Below are 22,752 nucleotides of genomic sequence, written 5' to 3'. Positions count from 1 at the left end.
TTATAATTCAAGCAATCTGTCAGGACATGCAGCTCTGTCTCTACTGATCTCTGGGCAATCTTTAATTTTCAGTGTATTTCACAAAGCAACCACAACAGACTATAAAACAGTTCACAAAATACGAACCATCAAGCAGGGTTTGGTTGTTGAGTGCATAAAATCAATTATATTAGCAAAAAGTTTGTCCAGACTTACATTAAAAAAGTAGCAGCATGAGACAATCAGTGTCCAGAATATGACACTTGAGATTCAAGTTATTGTCTCAAATTATATTCACAGGAGATAAGCCCCATGAGCTGAAAAGGTAAAGCTCAGGACCTTTACTTCCTTAAGAACAATATACCATGGCAATTAGAAAACTCTACTAACCTGTCTGAACTCTTCTTCTTATAATAGCTCCATGATAATCAATAAGCAGTCATTAAAATGATTAAATAAACCGTAAATAGTAAGAGTTTCCTAGCTGAAAAAATGGAGGATATAATATTACCGTCAGAAGATGAAAGATCTTTTCAGCATCAGCAGCCAGTGAGGATGCAGACTAATTAATAAATGGCTATATTTATTATGGAAACAATAAAACACCACAGGACATACTGATATGTAAAGGATAACACATGACGGACCGTGCTGTTGTACCACAAAAGTAAGTGCCCCAAAGTGTATTATTTTCTTATAGCAGCATGATTCAAAGTGAGTTATTCTGCTTATACCATAACGATATGCCAATTATTTTATTTATCAATGAACAACATTGCACTTTCTAACGATTTATATTCATAATTAAGGTTGTGGAATGTTGTGATGCAAGTTATTCCTTGTTATCACTACATTATAGCGACGATAAATCTCGGCTCACGAGCATTTCCTTTTCTCGCTTTAAAAATAATGAGACAAAATGTTTCAGAGAACCTTGAAAATCCTGAAGACTTTCCTATGGTGGGAAACTTTACAAAGTACTGTGACTGTTAGAAAGCGCTGACACCTGATATTCCTTCCATAAATGTAACATAAATGTCTCCTTCACTGCATTAATGATTACATGTTTTTCTTTGTTAAACAATGTTTTTTTTTTTTTTATTTGTATTCCATTCATTGTTTCATTATTCATTATGTGGAGCATCCACCCTAGAAAGTTCCTTTGTGTAAGCTGTTACTATAAAAATAGCATATTACATTGAGCAAAATTCTATAAACCTGTTATTCATGTTACAGCCATGCTGTTATATCAGAGTATATCAAAGTGATCTACACCTTCTGACCAATCAGATTTGAGAAATACAACAATGCTGTGATATGAAGAGAAATAATTAACCATGGGATGTTTTGACGAGGGCTGACACAAAGAGTTACTATTATTATCATTAAACAACTTACTGTTTTTTTTTTCTTGCTAAATAGTTTTTAGGTCCACTTTAATGTATAAGTCTTTTTTTTTTAACCTTTTGATCTCACAGCACAAATTATATAATTGCACAATAAAATGATTGCCACTGGAGATCAGATAAATTCCCAGAAATAGCTGCAGAAAGAAGTGTATTCCCATGAGTGTGTGTGGCAAGTGGGCAAGAGGACCTCTAGCTAGTGGACCCTGGTGAATCTGTGAATCTGTGTCGGCAAGGTGCACCTTTTCAAAGTAAAACAAATTATTTTTCTCCATCACTCCAGCTCCCTGGTATTCTCTATCTTTCTGTAGAGGAGAAAATTTTTGTAAGTTACCTATAGCCATGAAATCTTCAGGTTCCCAAGGTTGCAATGGGGCGAGTGGGCCACTGTAGAGCAGCAGGCCGTCTGCCACCTCCGTGATGAACTCCAGAGAGAGGTGGCTCTCAAAGCATGGCCTTAGGGGAGGAAACCAGGCATACCCGTTGCCATGGAAACTATGCTTGGTCTGTTGACATTCAGGTCCATCAAGCTGTCCTGGGCACTGACATCTAAAAACACACACACACAAATATAAATATATATATATATATATATATATATATATATATATATATATATATATATATATATATATATACATGGCATTTGTTTCATTTTATACATTTTCGTGAACCTATCTATCAGATTTTCCAGATCTGATGCATATGTGTTAGCTGTTGCTGTCTCGTAATGATTAATACTGACCACATTAGTATGATCCTCTCAGGGTTATATTTTAGACTTCTGGACCAGTATTCAGAAAAAAGAAACAAACAAAAAAAAAAAAAAAAAAAAAAGAAGAAAATAAATAAATAAATAAATAAATAAATAAATAAATAAATAAATAAATACAGCTGTATTGGCCTTTCTAAAAACTTTTCAGAGGGTCATGGCCTAATAGTGTAATGATTACACCAGACATAAATTAAGGCCATTCGATAGTAGCCCCCAAGCTAGCCATTTGCTCAATAAAAATACTAGCAAGGTTTTAAGATAAAACCTTCCTAAGCAACAAAACTACCATTGCTTAATATTTTATACTTTATTTACAGTGTAATATCATACAAACAATTTTAATGAAGACTAATCAAATCCATGCTGTTTAAACTGTGAAATATTGTATTAATACATATTATAGTCAAATATATACAGAATGCCTATAAGAATTGGCAGACTAACTTACTGATGCACAACAGTCACATTCATTCAATAATAAAGTAGTCTGGTGTCTTTTTTCATATCATTTTTCTATATTAGTTACACTACTCTATTTTTTACTGATAAGCCATTTTACCTGCTCATTCACTACACTTTTTTATGATTCAAATTATACTATGCATTTATGGTTTGCATCTTATACAACCTTCACCCAAGTTTAGCTCCTCCCACTTCACATTAACATTGGAGAAATTCTAGTGAAGTACATTTAGACATCTAAAAGTCACAAGTTATCCATACTTGGTATTGTACATGTGTATTGTCTGCCTACAAGACCTAATTACACCTAATACCTAATTAGAAAGCAATTATAGATTTAAGCTAACCCCTGGGGATATGGTTCACTAACATAAATGCAAATTAAATATATACACAGACATGCTAGTTGTCTTTTTTTGTGTAAATTGTATTAATTATTATGTATTTTCTTTCTATAGTGAATACAGTTGAGCTGTTGCACAAGCACTACATTCAGTGTGGCATCAGTTTGGTATTTTCTCTTTTATTTTATTTCATGTCACTTTGTTACATCTAATCATAGTAAAAAAAAGAAATCTAATCAATCATTGTTTAAAAAAAATCTTCCTCCATATTTATCACTTTCTCTTTCATTCTCTCATTCATTTTCAATGCTTGGCTTCTACAGACACTAGCTTTAATGTGTCACCCTGCTCTCTCTCTCTCTCCCTCTCAACCACTCACTCTCTGAGCTGCATGTCTCTGATTGTGTGATTGAAAGGGAAATGTTGTGAAATGATGGCTTCTGAACACATCTAACAGATTCAGGAGCAAACTTCACTCAGGTGAGTCAATGTGTGTGAAACACCATAATGCCACCTGCTAATCATAGCTAGGTCTATGTTTTCTAATACAATATGCTGAAGCAGGAGACAAGACACAAAACAACAATGAAAATAATATGTTTATAAGAAATGATATGCAAGTGGGGGAGTTTGAAAGGACCCCAGGGCCTTCCATCATGTAAGACGTTTTTACAAAGTCAGCCGTACGTTCAGCCAATTAAAACAAAGTAAAACAGACTGCTTCAAAAACTAAGGTAGCTCAAGGGACGTTTTAAAGAGTCCAGTTATCAAAAGAAAGGACAAAGTGAGCACTACAATAGCAAGGCCATGATACAATCTAACCAACGGCAGACCTGCAACAATGCAAGCTGTCCATGACAAAAAGGCAGGGTGATAGACCTATAATGCACCCTCAATCGTTTCACGAAAAGTTTATGAAAGTGCAAGATGTCCAGTGATACGCCTTACAGTAGACATTTTTTTATTGCAGGCCTAGGATGCCTCAGATTGTTCTTGTGTTCACACCATTTATGAAGCATTCATCACACGCATGACAGGGGGTGTGAGTGCCGAATGGAATTCTAATGTGCACCAGCAGAGAAATTTACTGTGATAATATGCCGTTATTGCATTCCTAATATGGGGACATTGATTAATGTCAGTCTCTTGAAGAACCCAATCCAGATAGTTTTCCAGCCCAGTGCAGCTAATTCTCTCCCTAGACACATATCCAGGACATAAGACAGGGCTGGGCTGCTCGCAATAAGACGACATTTCACACTACAATCAATACAATAAAAGCTGGAATTGTCTGGAGGACAGCAACGTTTTAAGCTAAGGTTTCATGAAAAGCCACTCTGACATTGGTTAGCCAACTTCTTGCTTTAACTAAGAGCCAGGTTACACTTGAGCCATGGTATGGAGTGTTTCGGCATAGAGCAGTACATTCAAGTGACAGAAACAATAACAGAGGAACTGGACAATCAGAGAGGCTGAAAACGAGAATACTATAGAGACAGCGAATGGGCTAGACAGGAAAGAATGCTAGTAACTTATGTAATTGTGGTTTTGTGAACACCAGATAACCACCAGGGATGGTGAAAATCAACTGATCGCCTTCTTGTGCTCACATGTTGAGACCTTGGTAAAAAGTCACTAGCATTCTATTTTAGCCACACTAACCACCAGAGGCAGTGAGAATCAGCTTTATAACCTATACTACAAAATCATAATGAACCAACCCAACTTAGGAATGACTGGAAAGGTGTTCTTAGATGTTCTTAGGTGTTGACTGCCACACTCACTCCACCGAGATTTTACTCTTGTAGAACAGTGAGAAGGTGTATAGTGTCACCCAGGTGGCAGCAGCACTGAAGACTTTAAGCAATGCCCCTGTAGAGTTAAGGCTCCTCGTAGAGTGGAATGTCACAGTAAAGGCTAGATGTCTGACTCAACTGTAGTCCAAGGTGATGATGTCCACCACCCTACAGGGCAGGCTCTGTTTAGACATAAGAGTTCCCACCATCCAGTCCCATACAAAGGAACATGTACTGGAAACAGAAAGGAATGCTCAGCTGATACCCATTCATCAACTACTGCCAGATCAGTAGCTTGGCTACCAAAAGTAGGTGATATTACTTTGGGCAGACACCCTAGGTTCAATGTCATAGTCACTCTGGAAATTATCTGGACAGCAAAACATGCAGGCAAGGCAGGTTATTGCCAGTATATGTAGTTCTCCTGCTCTTTTTGATGAAATGATAGCCAACAAAACAAATCTTTAACAATGCTGAAACCCCATGTGCAGCTCTTGTAGGAGCCTGGTGGGTGATGCTGACCGTGACACCATCCACAGTGCTTTGGTGTGCTACAATGGCTACCACATGAACCTTCAATATAGACAGGGATTTTTTGATGTATAGTAGTCCCTGTAGGAGGGCTAGTACTTGAAGAACTGTGCAGTGCACAGGATACAGATAATATTGTGCAAATCATACATGGAACACTTTCTGCCTGAGACCACCCAAGGCCTATACACTAAGGGTTCTTGCATTCAGAAGGTTCTCTTGGACTTCTGGGTTACGGTCATCAACCTGCTCTTCATTGTAAAGGATCAAATCTATATGAGGAGGAAGTTGGCAAGGTGTTCCACCCACTAGTGAAAGCACCAGTGGAAACCAAAGGCTTAAGGGGCACACTGAGGCCAGAAGCAGGACTCTAATCATCTGATTACTTAATTCTGTACAATACAGGACAGTGCATCCTGACCTAGTAGACTGTCCAGCTCTGCCAGGGAAAACCATAGTCAACCAGAGTCACATGACAATTAATGTGACATAGCTTGCTAATTGAGGGTTAGATTGGATAAATTGAACATAGACAAGCATTTTCAAAAGTGCCTCATGAACTTGGCACTTAGTGTTAATAACATCAACATAAAAACCTGCTGTATAACACATACACAATGGTGATTTCAACAGAGCCAGCCATTACACTATAGCACAAGAAACAGATATTTTCTCTAACCCTTAAATATGTGTATTTCTTATTTCTGCTTATAAAATTGTTGATGCCATAATGAGACAGTAATGTGCATTTTCTCTCACCCTACATAGTGACTATAATTTTAAATGTTTTACATGTCACATTATCACAAATTATCATAAACCAGATGCACACAGAACTACAAAGTCAGCGGTCATTATTTTGTAACAGTATGTCAGCCTGGAACATGTCACAACACAAAGGTTGTCGTGAAAAATGTTATGCCGGTATCATGTAGCTCTATGAACCTCCTTAAGTAAAGACATACTAAACATTTTTGTGTTTGCAATTTACTTTCTATTGTAACTGTATATGCATTAGTCTGTGTGTGTGTGTGTGTGTGTGTGAATGAGACAGAATGAGGGAAAGCTGAAAGCTTAGAAATACAGTACAGCAGGAGAGAGAGAGAGAGAGAGAGAGAGAGAGAGAGAGAGAGAGAGAGAGAGAGAGAATAAGAATAGAAGGTAAGCTAGACTGAGCGGAACTGTTGCTAAAATGCCATTTAATCTTTGCACTTTCACCGATATTTGATAAGAATCAACTATGCGGTCATGGGTTTCAAAGATTAAGATTCAAAATGTCACAACATTGAGCCACCAGAGCCACCAAGGCATCAGATCATGTCATTCTCCCAAGCTGATAATCAAGTGTTGGCCTCAGGGTACACTGCAGAGTCATCAGCAAAAGACATTCCAATCTTCAGACCAACAAAGCAACAGGTTTCTGTGAGTGAGTGAGTGTGTGAGGTGTTTAGAAAGCTGGTGTTTCAGCAGTTGTGAGGAAATCTCACAACCTAAATCAGATCATTAGGCCGTTTCCACTTTATAACCATAATGGATTAAATTCAGTCCTTTTACTCTTTACCAGCATGGTTTATTTCCTGGCAAAAAAAAAAAAATGAATCTAATGTCGGGCAGTTCTTTACACAGAAACACCTTGTTGAAGAGAAATGTCAGAGGACAATAGCCAGACTAGTTCGAGCTGACAGGAAGGCTACAGAAACATTAGTATTAATACAGCATTTCTAAATAAAGAGGCTTGTAAGTACATGTTGCTCTTTAAATCCTGAGGGCCAGTTCTCTTGACCAGCTCGACCACCTTCAGGTGTTTTCTTCAGGTCTGTGCCACAAATCACCACTTCATAGTTTAAAATAATAAACTAAACAAAGCTAGCCTGTGTTATTGCTAAGTGATAACATGGGTCTTGTCTGGTTATCTCTTTCTGAAATGCTCATATCTGTGCTTCAGGTAGGGTATATAAGAGAAGAGCAGACAGGAATCTATCTGAAGTGTGCACTGCACTGGATGCAGGTAGTCCAACTGGGATACACTGCTAATGCTTTATCCTGCTAGCCGTGTATTCGCTTCTGGCTGATGTCACTCAGTGAAAAATTCTGAAACTACCAACATAGCTAATAAGTCCAGCACCATTTAATCAGCCGTTATGAGTGACATTCCACCACAGGAAACTGTTGCTTCTAATCCCTATTTGTGAACTAGGGCCAAAATTCTGAGACAGCTACAATAAAGAAACAAACATAAGTTTGATAAGTTACATTTCAAAATTAAGGTTCCAATATTTTTCCATAATCAAAGTGTCGTATTTTATGGAAGGGTTATAAAATATGACATAAGATCATGGCATTGGATTGTGTACGTGCTTTCTGTACTATGGTTGATCATTGGTACAGACCTGTCAAAGAGCACAATATTTATTTATAAAGAGCTCCATTAAAATAAATATATTATTTAAAAAATATGTATTTGGGTGATATTCATGTAAATGAACATCTTTCATTCATTTAAAAAAAGAAAAAAAAAGCTAACCGTCAAGCACTACACCCCCCCCCCCCCCCCCCCAAAAAAAAAGAAAAAAATAAATAAAATAAAATAATATGTGTTGCAGTCTGACAAAATACATTAATGTATCTGACTAAAAGCACATGCAAATGTTTTTATTTATTTTTAATCCTGTAAAGATCATTTTGAGTATGGATCCAGTTTAACAAATGAGTCAGTCTGTCTATTTACAGTCTGATTTTCTCACACAGTGAATGTCAAGCTTTGCACAATTTGTTGGAGAGCTATGTGCCATAGCCAAACAGACATGAACCAAATCAATCCAGTTTGCAATCAGAAATACTGAATACTAGTCAAGGGTTTTCCCAGGTCACCACACAAATAAAATTAAAATTGAATTAAAGATATGACATCACTGTATTAAAGGTATCCTTCTGATTTTCAGTAAATGTATTGTCAGTCTTATTATCTTTTGTAGAGGTGAGCATTCATATTACATAATGCCATTTCTTTACATATACGATGCCAATAAATGTGGCAAATTTGAGTCTTTATTATTATTATTATTAGTAGTAGTAGTAGTAGTAGTAGTAGTAGTAGTAGTAGTAGTAGTGGTAATTTTATTGATTCCATTAATGATATGATTCTCTATGCACAGTGATGTGTCGAATGTGTGATTCGTATTTAGTAGCCACAACTAAGTTGTCTATTCTTAGTTGTTACAGGTAAGATGATTCAGTCCATTGTACTTAGGTGGGTGTTATTGCCTATTTATTTTAAAGTGGGTGATGAACAGTGTACATCAATAAATTAGATTGTGGGAAATGGGACAGGTCTGTATTAGGCACTCATGTAAACATAGGCAATTTCTGTCCAGGAAAAAAACAACCACCAAGTATTAAAGTATTGAAATTATCCATCCAAATTAGCAATACAGTGGTATTATACCGCTTTGTCCACACGCTTGTGCCTACACAAAAATAGTGGCAAAAATTTTATAGCAGTAACAATACTAGTAAACGAAGGGGCCATAAATACTGTAAAGCCAATATCAAAATAGCATGGTGCCTCACAATGATTTTTTTTTTTTTAATTATACACATGGCATACTTACATGAAAAGACATAAAGTGTCTAAACAGGTTATTCAGATGATGATAATAATAATAATAATAATAATAATAATAATAATAATAATAATAATAATAATAATAATAATAACTACAGCAGCAACAACAACTACAACAACAGCTACTACTACTACTACTACTACTACTACTACTACTACTAATGTCCTCATGCCAGTAGCATGCAAGATAGTTAGCCACATTTTTCTATTCATGATTCTATGATTTAAAAAAACCCTCAATTCTATTACTATTAACCTTGTTCATATTTAAGAGCAAATGTTGCAGAAACCTTGTAAAAAAATTTAAATATTATCGCCTGAGTTGGGTTAAAACATGTCAGCCATGACAGTTTTTGCAGTGAAATTGTGAGCTTTTAGAGATGGGGACGGAGTGTAAATAGGTTTGGTCTGGCCGGACTAGATCTGTTACGCTGCTGTTGCTGCTGAGCGAATACTTGCTGATAGTCCTGAACAGACATAGAAAGAAGAGAAGCATATTGCTGCTGCAAAGGGTACGGAAGGATGGACTGTACTGAAATATAGCCCACATCCAATTCCCCGACGATGCATAACTGAACACCAGGACTTGTGTACTATTGCTGCTCCGAGGAGACACGATACCCGAGTGTGTACTAGCTATGAGTGCCTGGGCCTGCTTTGGCTTAATGCTGCTGAACTAGTCCTATGTGCTGGTATTACGTATAATGGTCTAATGGCTATGTGCGCCTGGACCAGGGAGCTCGGAACTTATTTAACTGTGACCATGTGTACCTGGGTTTAGAATAAATAGATGTGCAGATCATAGTGTGAGTGCATGTTGGGGTGAATGTGAACCAAGTTTTTTTTTTTTTTTTTTTTTTTTTTTTAAATAGATAGGCGGTAGAATGAATAATTGACAGGTAACGAGATCGCTATGGGGCAATAGTGATTTGCATCGCTTAGGCGAATAAGAAAGTGAGTGGTCCTAAAGATCCAGCACCACCTGCAAATGGTGTTTTCTTTTTTTTTTAATTAAATGTCCATTGACTCATTTATCAGCATGAATAAGCTATTTTCAGCTATTACCAGCATTTGTCAGCATTATAGTGTATATCAGCGATTGTCAGTATTTATCAAATTATGTCGATGTTGATCAGCAATTGTCAGCAGTTATTGGTATTTATCAGCATTGATAGGCATCAATCAGAATCACTCGGAATAGATTGGCATTGATCAGCATTGTCAGCAATTATCAATATGGATCAACATTTATCAGCATTTATCAGAATTGTGCAATTATCAGCAATCTGCGTTTTTCAACATTTATTGGCATTCGCTGGCAATTATCGACAGTTATTGCCGATTAGTAGCAGTTGCAGTTATCAACTTTGATAGGTAACCTTGATGATCGGTGTCTATCAGCCATTATAGATGTACATCAGCACTTACCAGGGAAGATCAATGTTTATCATGCATTATCAGCATAAGTCAGCACTTACCAGTGGTGATCAGGGTTTATCAGCCATTATTACATGTATCGCGTTTGGCCGTTGTCAGGGTTTATTATGAGCGATTATGGGCATAAATCAGTGATTATAGCATTTGGAAATTTACTAGTGATGTTTGTCGCTGTGATCAGCATTTACAGGCCATAAATGATATATATCAGCGTTAAGGTCCTTTCACACCGAACGCGAAACAATTGGTCACCTTCAGCTAATTCATGCCTGCACGATAGGTGGTGCGGACTGAGAATGCATTTTATACCTGCACACTAGGTGGCGCAACCCACTATTCAGCTGATTTGCTGATTGTTTTTGACCACGGAGAAGAAGAATCCCTTAAATGTTGGCGCGTAACACCACAACACAAACTGTTAAGAAGCACAGAAACTAACTCCTCTCATTGTATGTGGATTCTACCCATAAAGGAAGGCAGAAAGTTTTTTGTTTTTTGAACAGCACATCAAGCTGTTTTAGTATGAAAGAAATAATGTGAAATACAATGCAATAACACAGTAATGGGACCAAACCCAAGTTTAATGCCAGCCAGTATTTCAATAAGAAATATACTCTATACTACGGTATGTGACGACGGTTTGTTTATATCTCCATAGTCTGTGCACTTGTGTGCATGTGTGTGTGAGTGAGAGAGAGAGAGAGCACTGAGCAAATGGCACTTTTTAATGCATAAGTAATTGATGCGCACCATTTTATCGGTAACAGGCCAATTGGATGGAAAAAGGCGGGAGACAATATCACTTTTTTTTTAACGTACTTTCACTTTTTCGATAACAGAATTGCACAAAAAAGTGTTTGGAAACTTGGCAAATGATAGCAAGAACTCAATATCCATTCTCTTCTCTGTTCTGGAATACTCTTCTTCAGTGTTTACACTGGTTTTCAAAACAGCTTTATGTGCTATAGCGCCACCTATCTCGCCCTTTTGTGCAACAACAGCGTCTCCGGAAACGTGATCTACAGCGCTAATCTAATTGGACGGCCCGTTTCGTCGCCGAGCGACAGGAGAAAAGAAAATCGACACAATGGACGGAAGAAAACCCCCCCGACACGATGGATGGAAAAAAAATCTATGCTTTGTCGTTCAGCGAATGATCGCACCTGGTGTGAAAAGCTCCATAGGGATCTATTGTTTCAATTCAAGAGCGCCATCGTGTCAAACATTCACGTCGCTTAAATCGCGCTCAGTGTGAAAGGACCTTTAACCAGCAAATTTGTGTGTGGAGGAGGGGGCGTACTCCAGTGCCGTCTGCAAATGGAGGGCGGAGTCGGAGAAGTTGAGTGGTGAGGAGTGCACACCTGTAGAACAATCGATTAATAAATGTTCTGTGTTGTAGAGAGCAGGCGAGGAAAAAGGTGGGAGAGAGAGAGCGCGGGACAGGAGAGCACGCAGCGTGTGTGTATGTGTGTGTATGTTAAATTGTACTGCTGAAAAGCTAGGAGAAAAGTGAAAGTAAATGAAATGAAAGCACTTTTCGTGGGTTTAAACCCAGCCTGCTTCCTGTCTCCTCATTTCGACGCATAGGGATCTTTAACCATCACCTTAGACGGCATTTAACATTATTCACGTCTTACTGGCCATTGTCTCGTGTATTAGCTTTTATCAGTAATTACAGAGTTTACTGGTCATTATTAGCATTGAAAACCATTATAGGTATTTGCCAGCTGTGATCAGTTTTATTAAACAGCATTTATATGATTTTACCAAGCATAAGCAACACATAGGGTACAAATGTAGCTAGTAGTGTGCGCAGGCCGTAGCAGTGAGTTGGTTGGGGTTATAAAGAGTTACGTGGGCGGAGAAGCATGGCTGATAGGCTGTTGCACAGCATTGAGGGAGCCAATCAGCACTCAGACAGTTTCATGGCTGAACTTTGCATTTTTGAATCGTTAACTGCATGTTTTCATACATTCACTGTTGAACAAATGATAGAACAAAAAGTTTAATTTATAAGAGTTCCAAGGGCTAAATGGCAGTGTAATCATGGAATCGCACTCTGAATGTGCTGCCATGTATTGCCCATTTACAACAACAAAGAAACTGTGAATACCAGACACAAACAAGTGTAACTCTTACTGTAACTCCAGACTTTAATTGTAGATAGTGTGTGAAAAAGCATTGGTACTGCATTTAAATTGCACCCTAATGAGGTACTGTCCAAGTTACTCCTGTCTAAAACAAGAGAACTGACTCATGTGTGCATGTGTACATGCATGTGTGCGGTTTGACACCATCTTAATATCCACACCAAGCCAATAGGTAAAGGAAGGTCTGAAAGCTTGGATTAACATTGGGTTCATGACACAAGCAGCTCTGGAGCACATACCAAGCAAGTGTCATTACTCAGTCCTGTGTCACAGCTTTATTTGCTCTATTTAATTGTGAACTGAAGATAATAAAGGATCTGGGGACATACAGTATGTTGGAAAAGTATTCTAAGACATACCTTTTGTATAATTTTTATTTTGTCCTGTAAGGACAGACGAAGAGAATGCATTGCAGAATTGAAAAGCAGCTCCAGATTGCTAATGAATATGGATTTATTTTCTTTTTTTTGTTCAACTGCCTAATTAATGAGATGTGACTTGGCAGTATGACTGTTCTCCTCTGCCTTCTATCACAGATCATGGGATGAGAACATGTGTGTACATCTGTGTTTTCATACTTGTCTGTATGAAGTGGTGCTGATTTGGATATCACTGGCTATGCTTAGTTACCAAGATTTCTGTCAATCTGACTTAGTTTAATTAATTCTGCATATTATGAAGAAACTGTTCACGTGTACTCTGAACTCAGCATTCTGCTAAAACGCTGCATCATATGCATGTTACATAGTCTGCACCAAATTAATGCACAACCTCAGAATAAGAAGAAATATGTCATTTCTGTCAGAATGCAACAGATAGCTAATGTCCGTTCAGAATTTTGAATCAATTTGCTGTGTTTAAACATCTTAAAAATGAGATAATTCGCAGCTAGAATATGTATATGAGTATATCAAAGCTTTCACTTGAATGCTCTGTATGAGATGTTCTGCACCAACAAGCCCACCAAGCCTGTCTCTACTACTACGATATTCGATTAAAATAGATGTGTAATTCATATTTATAGCTCTTTCTCTTTTTTTTAACATACTGTGCATAGCCCACTTAATGTGTAAAGTGCTCTTCATGACATATGATTAGACTTAGCGGTCTCATGAAATAAGCTTTACTTCTCTTCTTCTCTGCAAACACAATCAAGCTCGCAAGTCACGCAGTACAGTAACGCGGGTATATTTTACAAGTGGAAAGTGTCTGTAGTCTCTGTGGTCTAAAAGATAATTCATTACCTATGGGTATTGTAGTATTGTGGGTGTGGAATATTCTGAACGTAGAATTCAAACACCGATCAGCCATAACATTAAAACCACAGACAGGTGACATGACGTGTGTATCTCGTTATAATGGCACCTGTCAAGGGGTGGGATATGTTAAGCAGCAAGTGAACAGTTAGTTCTCCAAGTTGACGTGTTGTAAGCAGGAAAAATGCACAAACATAAGGATCTGAGCAACTTTGACAAGGGCCAAATTGTGATGTCTAGACGACTGGGTCAGAGCATTTCCAAAACAGCAGGTCTTGTGGGGTGTTCCCAGGATGCAGTGGTTATACCTACCACAAGTGGTCCAATGAAGGACAACTGGTGAACCAGCGACAGGGTCATGGATGCCCAAGGGTCAATGATGCATGTAGAAATTAAGGCTAGCCCGTCTGGTCTGATCCCACAGAACTAGAACAAATTGCTGAAAAAGTTCTGACCATGACAGAAAGGTGTCAGAACACAGTGTATAGCACCTTGTCTGCGTCACTGGGCATGTGAGCCTTAGAACTGGACCATGGAGCAATGGAAGAAGGTGGGCTTGTCTGATGAATCACATTTTATTTTATGGCAGGGTGCATGTGCGTCACTTACCTGCGGAATAAAGATGCACTATTGGAAGAAGGCAAGCCAACAGAGGCAGCATGATACTCTGGGCAATGTTCTAAACATTTCTGCAGACCAAGTACACCCCTTCATGTCAATGAAACTCCCTAAAGGCAGTAGCCTATTTCAGCAGGATAATGCACCCTGCCACACTGAAGAAAATGTTCAGGAATGGTTTGAGGAACATAACAAAGTGTTCAAGGTGATGACTTATTTTCCAATTTTCCCAGATCTCAATCCAACTGAGTATTTGTGGGATATGCTGGACAAACAAGTCCGATCCATGGAGGCCCCACCTCGCAACTTACAGGACTTAAAGGATCTGCCACAGCACACCTTCAGAGGTCTTGTGGAGTCCATGCCTCCACAAATCAGAGCTGTTTTGGTAGCACAAGGGGGACCTACACAATATTAGGCAGGTGGTTTTAATGTTATGGCTGATCGGTGTATATCAGAGACTTTCATTACGTCAATAAAAGGCCCCTATCAAAGTCTCATGTGGGACAATTCCATTAGAAATCCATCAAATGCCTTTAAAACCAAGTTTTAAAACCAACCATTAGGACCCTTACACTGTGATATTAACACATTTCAAAAACACACAATACCATTACTAATCATTATAGCCCATTACAAAACCACCAGGAACTAATGGAGAAACACATTTTAAACAATTTCTTGTAAGAAAGAGCTATATAAACCATTTATATAGCACTTTTCATCTGAAATTCATTCAGATTGACCATAACTTAATCTTTTTCCTTTTTTCTTAATTCAGTTATTAGTCATTATTGGGCTGTAAATTGAGCTACCTATATACTGGAGCTGGAACATATGAATAAGTTGCAAAAGTAAGACATGGATGGCATTTTGTGTTTAAGTGGTGATTGCCACCTGATACATTATGCAGCAATCAAACGCAAGGCATTTAATTTCAAGCAAGCTCTCTGGAATAGACTAGTTGATATTAATGATGTGTTTGTTGCTCTGCATTACTAATGACCCTACAGGATATTAATTATACTGCATTTGTAAACATTTTGCGTCATTACCACAGAAAGTAAGCTGCTTTTATCCCCTCTATATTCATTCCATACTATGTACAACACTGAATGAAATACTAAAGCACATTACATATGAAACCTCTCACACACTCATATAGATTTCCTTCCACATAATTGAAAGAGATCAATTACATCAGGAAGGAACAGGGCTCCCTCAGGCAATATGGCTAACCTGTTGCACATCATTCCCCATAGAAAGCAAATTCCCAGAGTTGGTTCTAATGAGAAATTAAAGATGTGAACTATATTCTGTCTGCCAGCAACCCCTTGAGTGACACTGGAGATTTAGTTATTAACTACACTTTCATACTGAGAGAAAAAAAGATCCTCTCCCATCCATCACCATTCCTCCATCACTCTCCCAGTGTATTGTTATTCTGTAAGAAAAATCAATAGTCATGCAAGACCTTGGTAATTGAATTGAATAGCAAGCAGAATAAAAGCTTGCCACACCTAATATTTGCAAGAACTCTCAGTGGTGAGAGGATTAGCCTTGCAAATATTGGATGAGATCTGTCTGGAAAGTTCACTTGAACTTGAATCATTTGGCATTCTTGAAGATGCCGTTGAGCACGAGAACGAGAGAGAAGGGAATAAGTCTAATATTCAGAGCTAACTCTTTCATGCTGTTTCATCACACTCTTTCGTCATACTGTACAGAGCTCCAACTTCTAATATATTGCATTTAGCCTTTTGCTCAAGCAGTGTTAATTGACCAAGAACACACAAGCACTAGTCCCACAGAACAGAGCCATCTATTTCCAATCCATGCAGCTGAAAATACTGCGATTCTTGAAGCAGGGCCTTCAGCAAAGTTCTCAAGCACTCCAGTTAAACTTTATGAATAAATTCTGTTAATCTGCATTACATACAAAGCCAGTGACCTAATGTGCTTCTAGACACAAGCAAGACACACACTATGAATTATAAAAAATACTGTATGTTTCTTGGTTGTTAAACTTGACCTGCCACAAGGTTGCAGGATATATTTCTTTCTCTGCCATACGCAGACAAGTTTCTCCACAAGTTGTGGACATTTAAAACCTACAGGGCCCTGTTTTCCTGATCGCAAAAAAACATAAGGCAGATCATTATGTGGGCATTGCAAGAAGGGGCTGGGTTAAAATGAATACATTATCAAGCGGTGTTTTACTGCAATATCTACTCAGATTCACTTTCATTAATTTTGATTAATCATATTCCACTTTTTACTCTTAATTTTAATTAGTAGAAATAATTAACTCACTGAAAAACCTCACAACAAATGTATGTTTGGGTGATTTTTTAAATATATGACCCTGTTTATATCATCTAATTCCTTTTCTCTATATATTTCATGGTGAATTAAACATGAGTCTTTAATATGAGTATGTTATTCAATTTGCTACATATTCTGTTGATCCTATTAATTATTAGGAGTGGAAAAATCAGTAGCCGAGGAGCCTGGGACAAGCAGATTTTTTATTCAGTATACTTTGTTATTTGTCATTTTGGCCAAACAACCAGAAAAAAACAAACAAACATATAAAACAACCTGAATCCATAATGAATTTCACAAAAGAAAAAGTGATGTAATTGGAGCACCAGCAACTTCTATATCACATGATGAAAGTTCCTCAGATATCCCAGATCTCTACAAAACTGGAAAAATCATTAATTAACTTTTATTTTCCACAATATTCACAAAAAGTAATGCCACGGGAAAGTCTTAATAATGTATATGATACATTTTTACAAAGTTTTTTAAAGCCTATCTTTCTTATACCATACTATCTAGACTCAGATTTGAATTGTTTTGTTCTTTTCAACATTTTGTTTTATTACAGTTTCTTTGTAAGTCGGAAGACTGACTGTAGCTCAATTTATGTGCTTAAACACACATTTTGGTACGTGTTTGACTTGATTGATCTATGAATTTGTGAAGGAAGGTTAGCGTTTATACCAATAGCAGTATTTCAAATGAATCTCTTCCTAAATAAATCACAAAGCATTAACAGGAATGCAATACTAGATGAATCAGTCTTTCAAATGGTAATTCAGTACAGTCACATTTATTCAGAGATATTCTGTTGTTTGTGAAGTGTACATCACTACTGTGCTTAGTCCATATTCTGCCTTAAATAGTGCATTCACACATCTTGGTTTTAGGAACTGTTACAGAAGCGTTTAAATCTTTGCATAAAGTCAGGTAAATACTGTTTTGCACTTCTGTTTATGCTACAGCAGGGCCCCAGACAGTAAAAAATATAAATGTACGTATGTTAGCATAAGTGTGTCATTTTTGACCAAAAAAAAAAAGCAACCAGGCAACAACAGGAAAAAAAAAGACTTGCACCCAGTCAATTTTGCAATTTTCCAGGGTTATACCACAAAATTATATACGTAACTTGCTGAAAATAGAGCCCTTATAGTTCTATGGAAAACAAACACACACACACACACACACACACACACACACACACCCACACACACCCACACACACCCACACACTATGGAAACTGTCTAACCTGTATCCGTTCTGTGTGTCCACACACACTCCACCGTTGTGGCAGGGGTTCCTGGGGTAGGTGGAGCAGCCCTGGTGCAGGTGTTCCCGGGCCGAGCAGCTGCACACAGCTGTTGACTCCAGTGTCACTGACACCAGAGCCATACTGTCTGAATCCACTACAGAGGGCTTCTCACTCACAATCAGCCTGTTCGTACAGCCTCCTCCTCCGCTGCAGTCCACTGCCACACACTCATCCACGTGCACTTGGGTAACATTCACCTGCAGGAATGACTGCAACTTGGGACAGAAAGTGGGGAAGAGAAAAAATGTATAGAGAGAGTAGGGCATTACAGAGAGCATCCACAAAGAGAATGCAAAAAAGATTCTTTCAATCAATGCTGTGCTTTGATCAGACACCTGGAAAGGATGAGAAATAAGAAAAGAAATTGAAAGAGGTACTACGCTCCAGCATTATCATACATAGTGGCAAACAATAGTCACAAACCTGTAAAAAAAAACAAAAAACAAAAAAAAAAAACTACTTCACACTCCTCTCAGGTAAAAGTCATACAACAGTAAACACCCTCATCAGTACACTCAGCTTCATCTCCTGTCACTGCAGCGACTCAAGGGCTTATCCCAGCCTGCACTTTTTCTGAAAGCACATAAACAGCAAGAGCATAACCTGTGCTCTGTGCTTTTACAGCAATTTTTCAGCAGCCTGCTATGGAGTGTGTATTGTCTTGTAATTGAACGGCTCTCATCTGGCCAGAGTGGATAGGTGTATATAAGTGTAGTCACACTGGGCAAAGGATATACAGGGGAGAGGGAGTGAGAGATGAGACTATGCCTTAGCTCTAAATGTAGCTGGATATATAACTCCTCTCTCCTCCTTAGAGGAAATCCATTTGCTTTAATGATATTTGGAGAAGCAATGACAGGTCGAGCTAATGTCATGGTGCGGCTGCTGAGAGGACCTGCTAGATTAGTGCTCAAATGGCTGATTAATGATAGTGGTCTGCTCCATTGTGGAGCTGAATCCAGGCATTGAGGCACCATGCAGACGTGGCACAGCCCACCTTGCCTGGAGTGAGATGAGACACTGTCACTGTGCATATACATCCAGTAGGGAGGCTTTCTGAAGATTTATCTTTCTCTCTCTGCTTTATTGCCACTGCTTGTGAAAGCCAGTACAATGTGATGAGTGAGCAATACAGCAGAGCCAGTAATAACAAGTACAGCAATTTATATTAATATACAGTATGACCAGTAAAAATATACTAATAATATAGTGGTGTGTTCCCAAAATTATCAGGTGTTAATAAATCCATCCATCCATTTTCTGTACTGCTTATCTTACACAGGGTCAAGAGAAACCTGGAGCCTATCCCAGGGCACTCCGGGCACAAGGCAGGACAGGGACACCCTGGACAGGGTGCCAACCCATCACAGAGTACAACTGCACACACACTCACACTACAGACAATTTGGGGGAGGAAACCACGAAGCACGGGGAGAACATGCAAACTCTGCACGCACAGGGTAGAGGCAGGAATCAAACAACCAACCCTGGAGGTGCGAGGCAAACATGCTACTACTAAGTCATCATGCCCCCTTGTTGATTAAAAATAATAATAATCATTTATTGATCTTCAGTAACTGCATCATTCATTCATCTGAATCTTTACTAACTGCTCTATCCTGGTCAGGGTTGTAGTGGATCCAGAGTCAGTCTTGGAATACACTAAACATAAGATGGGAGAATGAACCCCGTGTGGGATGACAGTACATTGCAGGGAATAATAAACAATATTTAATTTCTAATTATAATAACCTGCACTATCTGTCTATCTATTTATCTATCTATCTATTGATCTATCGAACTATCTATCTATCTGTCAATCTATCTATCTATCTATCTATCTATCTATCTATCTATCTATCGTCTATCACAATCACACACCCATTCACACACTTTGAACAATTTGGAAATGCCAATCAGCCTACAATGCAAGTCTTTGTACTGGGGAGGGAAACCGGAGTACACGGAGGAAACCTCTGAAGCACAGGGAAAACATACACTCCTGGAGGTGTGAGGTAAACATTTATTATTATATTATATTATATTATTATTATTATTATTATTATTATTATTATTAGTAGTAGTAGTAGTAGTAGTATAATACATTCATGGGAAGCCTATACTAGGGAACTCGGGGCACAAGGCAGGGGACACCCTGGATGAGGTGCCACTCCATCACAGAGCACAATGACACAAACAATTATACACCCATTCACACATTATAGAATTTGGAAATGTCAATCAGATTTCAGCGCATTTCTTTAGACCAGGGGAGGAAACCTGAGTACCCACAGGAAACCTAATAGGCATAGGGAGAACATGCAAACTCTGCGCACACAGGGCAGAGGCTATTATTATTATTATTATTATTATTATTATTATTATTATTATTATTAAGCAACACTACCTTGAAACATTAACTGTTTTCAACAGTACATAACTTAAATATTTGCTTAAATGTCTGAAGCAAAAGTGCACAACATATCCCTAATTTGTTTTTGCATTTTGCATTTTTTACCTAATATTGAGTTTGATAAAAGCCCAAACACAAACCTGATTCTTACATTCTAACTAACTAATGGGATATTTTTTTAAGAAACTTTCTTTTTAAAATGTTTTTTCAATGTCAGTGCATATATTGTGTTCTGCTGTCTTTTGGCAAATTTACTTAATTTGCAAACATATTTTTAAAATCTTAACCTCTCTCGTTTGATTTCATACTTTTGGCCTGTAGTTTACAAAGAAAATGTGAAAAATGAGATAAATTATAAAATGAGCTTGCATGATACAGGAGCGGAAGGGAGAACATGCGAAACTTCACACAGACAGTAACCTGATCTCAGGATCGAACCCTGAGGTTGGAAGCCAAATATATCTGTTGTGCCACTGTAGTGTCATGAATTATTTATTCAATATTTATTGATAATATTTGTTGTCACTGTTGGGTAATTCTCACCCTTCTTTAAACTGGAGAAATGTGGTAAAATGTTTGAAAATGTGGCTGAAGTACTTTAAACATCTACAAATTCAAGCACAGAACACACAGTTAATCACACAGTCAATCTCACTACTCTTATAGCAGCCCTTCTTATACCACAGTGCTCATAAATTCCTGAATCTAATTGGTCAGAATATGTTAATTGATTGTCTATAACAGGAGATATGACAATCATTCCGACTGCAAGGCAAATCACAGGATTATATACAGTAAACATGCTAGTTCTATGCATGTTATCGTCACATACATGATCAAATTCAGGGTGTTACATCATCCCAATCCCACATGATGATTATTATCCTAGCACAGCATGTCCCATCATGTTTCATTCCTTACTTAGTAAACCACCCTGTCTAATTTGCAATTAATCCAACCCCTATATTGAGAGCAATGTGTCCAGCCCTCCTCACACAGACAGTAAAGGTTAAAATGTTCAATAACACCACTGGCTAAACCCCCAGTGCTCTCTAGCTGTCGCTCCACCGTCCTCCTGGGACCCGGAGGCTTTTCTATTTACCATACAAAGTGTGTCCAGCACAGGGCACACAGGCCTCTAACTGCCACTTTCATGTGCTAATGCTTGCTAAGAAGGTGATTTGCATGCATTACCTGTGAGGTTAACCACCGAAAAAGAGGTCTCATTTCATCAGAGCTCAGAGACATCTGATCAGCCCAGGCTTCATATCGCCAGACAAGACGGAGTAACCGAAGCCCACACATGGGAGCAGGGGATTCGCACACAGCCCATAGCTAGTTGACGGAAAATCTAATCGTACTAGCTGGCTCTGGCTCATCTTTATCTCTCTCTGGCTCTCTATCGCTGTCTCTCTCTATCCTCCAGTCTCCAAATGGCTGTATTGTATTTGTAGTGCAAGCCTGCTTCTTTCTCAGAGTTAATTTCTAAACACCACCTTATGTGAAACCCAGAGGAATTGGACATACAATACGTACAATTCCCACAAGGATTACAGACTACAGAGGCAGTACTATGGCACAGAGGAACATCCTGGGAATTGTTCAGAAAGGAGATGACACACACACACACACACAAAAAAAAGCCAATGAATGTGGTTTAATTTTTTTCCCCATTACTCCATGCTGTTTAACGGCACTTTCACACCTATTATTCCAAATCTGTGCAAAATTGATACATGTGTTTCATTCGCTATTTGGTTTGGTGTGGTTTCACACTGCCCATGTTATTCCGAGGGGATTGTACGGCTAAAATATACTCATAAAATTCATTGGTTGTTGATCAAAATATCCAAAACACATCACATTTCCGCAGTACTACAGCTCTCTCATTTGGCTCAGTTTACCAGGTGACATCAACAAAAAAAATCCTAAATACACAGCATGTTTGGTTTATTTCATGCATTTGGATTGATTGAGGGTGGAATCTCTGTCACTGCAACTAACCCATACTAGAGTTTGCTTGGAAACAGACTGCAACCACATGGCTCTGATTGTCTCACCTGAGTGAGACTGTGGTGTTCATATCTGACCAAACAAACTGCACCATTGAGGAAAGCACAACATGGTTTGATTCAAACAGACAAAATGCTACAAACATGAAAGCACCATAAATTAAAGTAAGTTCTTCACATGCTCCATCAGGCTTCACTTCACACATAACTGAATGTGACGTGTTTTTTTTTTTTTTTTTTTTTTTTTTTTCGGAACAATTGCATTCTGCTAGAGTAAGTATCCCTGGAAATGAAAATGACTGAGAAATGCA

The 22,752-nt window shown here is 38.2% G+C and overlaps 1 protein-coding gene across 1 annotated transcript in view; it reads right to left on the bottom strand.

Moving 5' to 3' along the window:
* The window catches only part of si:ch211-186j3.6 (neural-cadherin), a 265,014-nt gene that overhangs the window by 65,107 nt on the left and 177,155 nt on the right, over nt 1-22,752 (bottom strand). The window contains exons 22-23 of the mRNA XM_017458309.3: nt 17,954-18,231; nt 1,720-1,934 (exon numbers count right to left, since the gene is read on the bottom strand). Of these exons, the coding sequence (XP_017313798.1) occupies nt 1,720-1,934; nt 17,954-18,231 (493 nt within the window). The remainder of the gene's footprint in view (nt 1-1,719; nt 1,935-17,953; nt 18,232-22,752) is intronic.

Source organism: Ictalurus punctatus, chromosome 27 (assembly GCF_001660625.3).
Source record: "Ictalurus punctatus breed USDA103 chromosome 27, Coco_2.0, whole genome shotgun sequence".
Lineage (NCBI taxonomy): Eukaryota > Metazoa > Chordata > Actinopteri > Siluriformes > Ictaluridae > Ictalurus > Ictalurus punctatus.
This window is presented reverse-complemented; position numbering and strand designations above follow the sequence as displayed.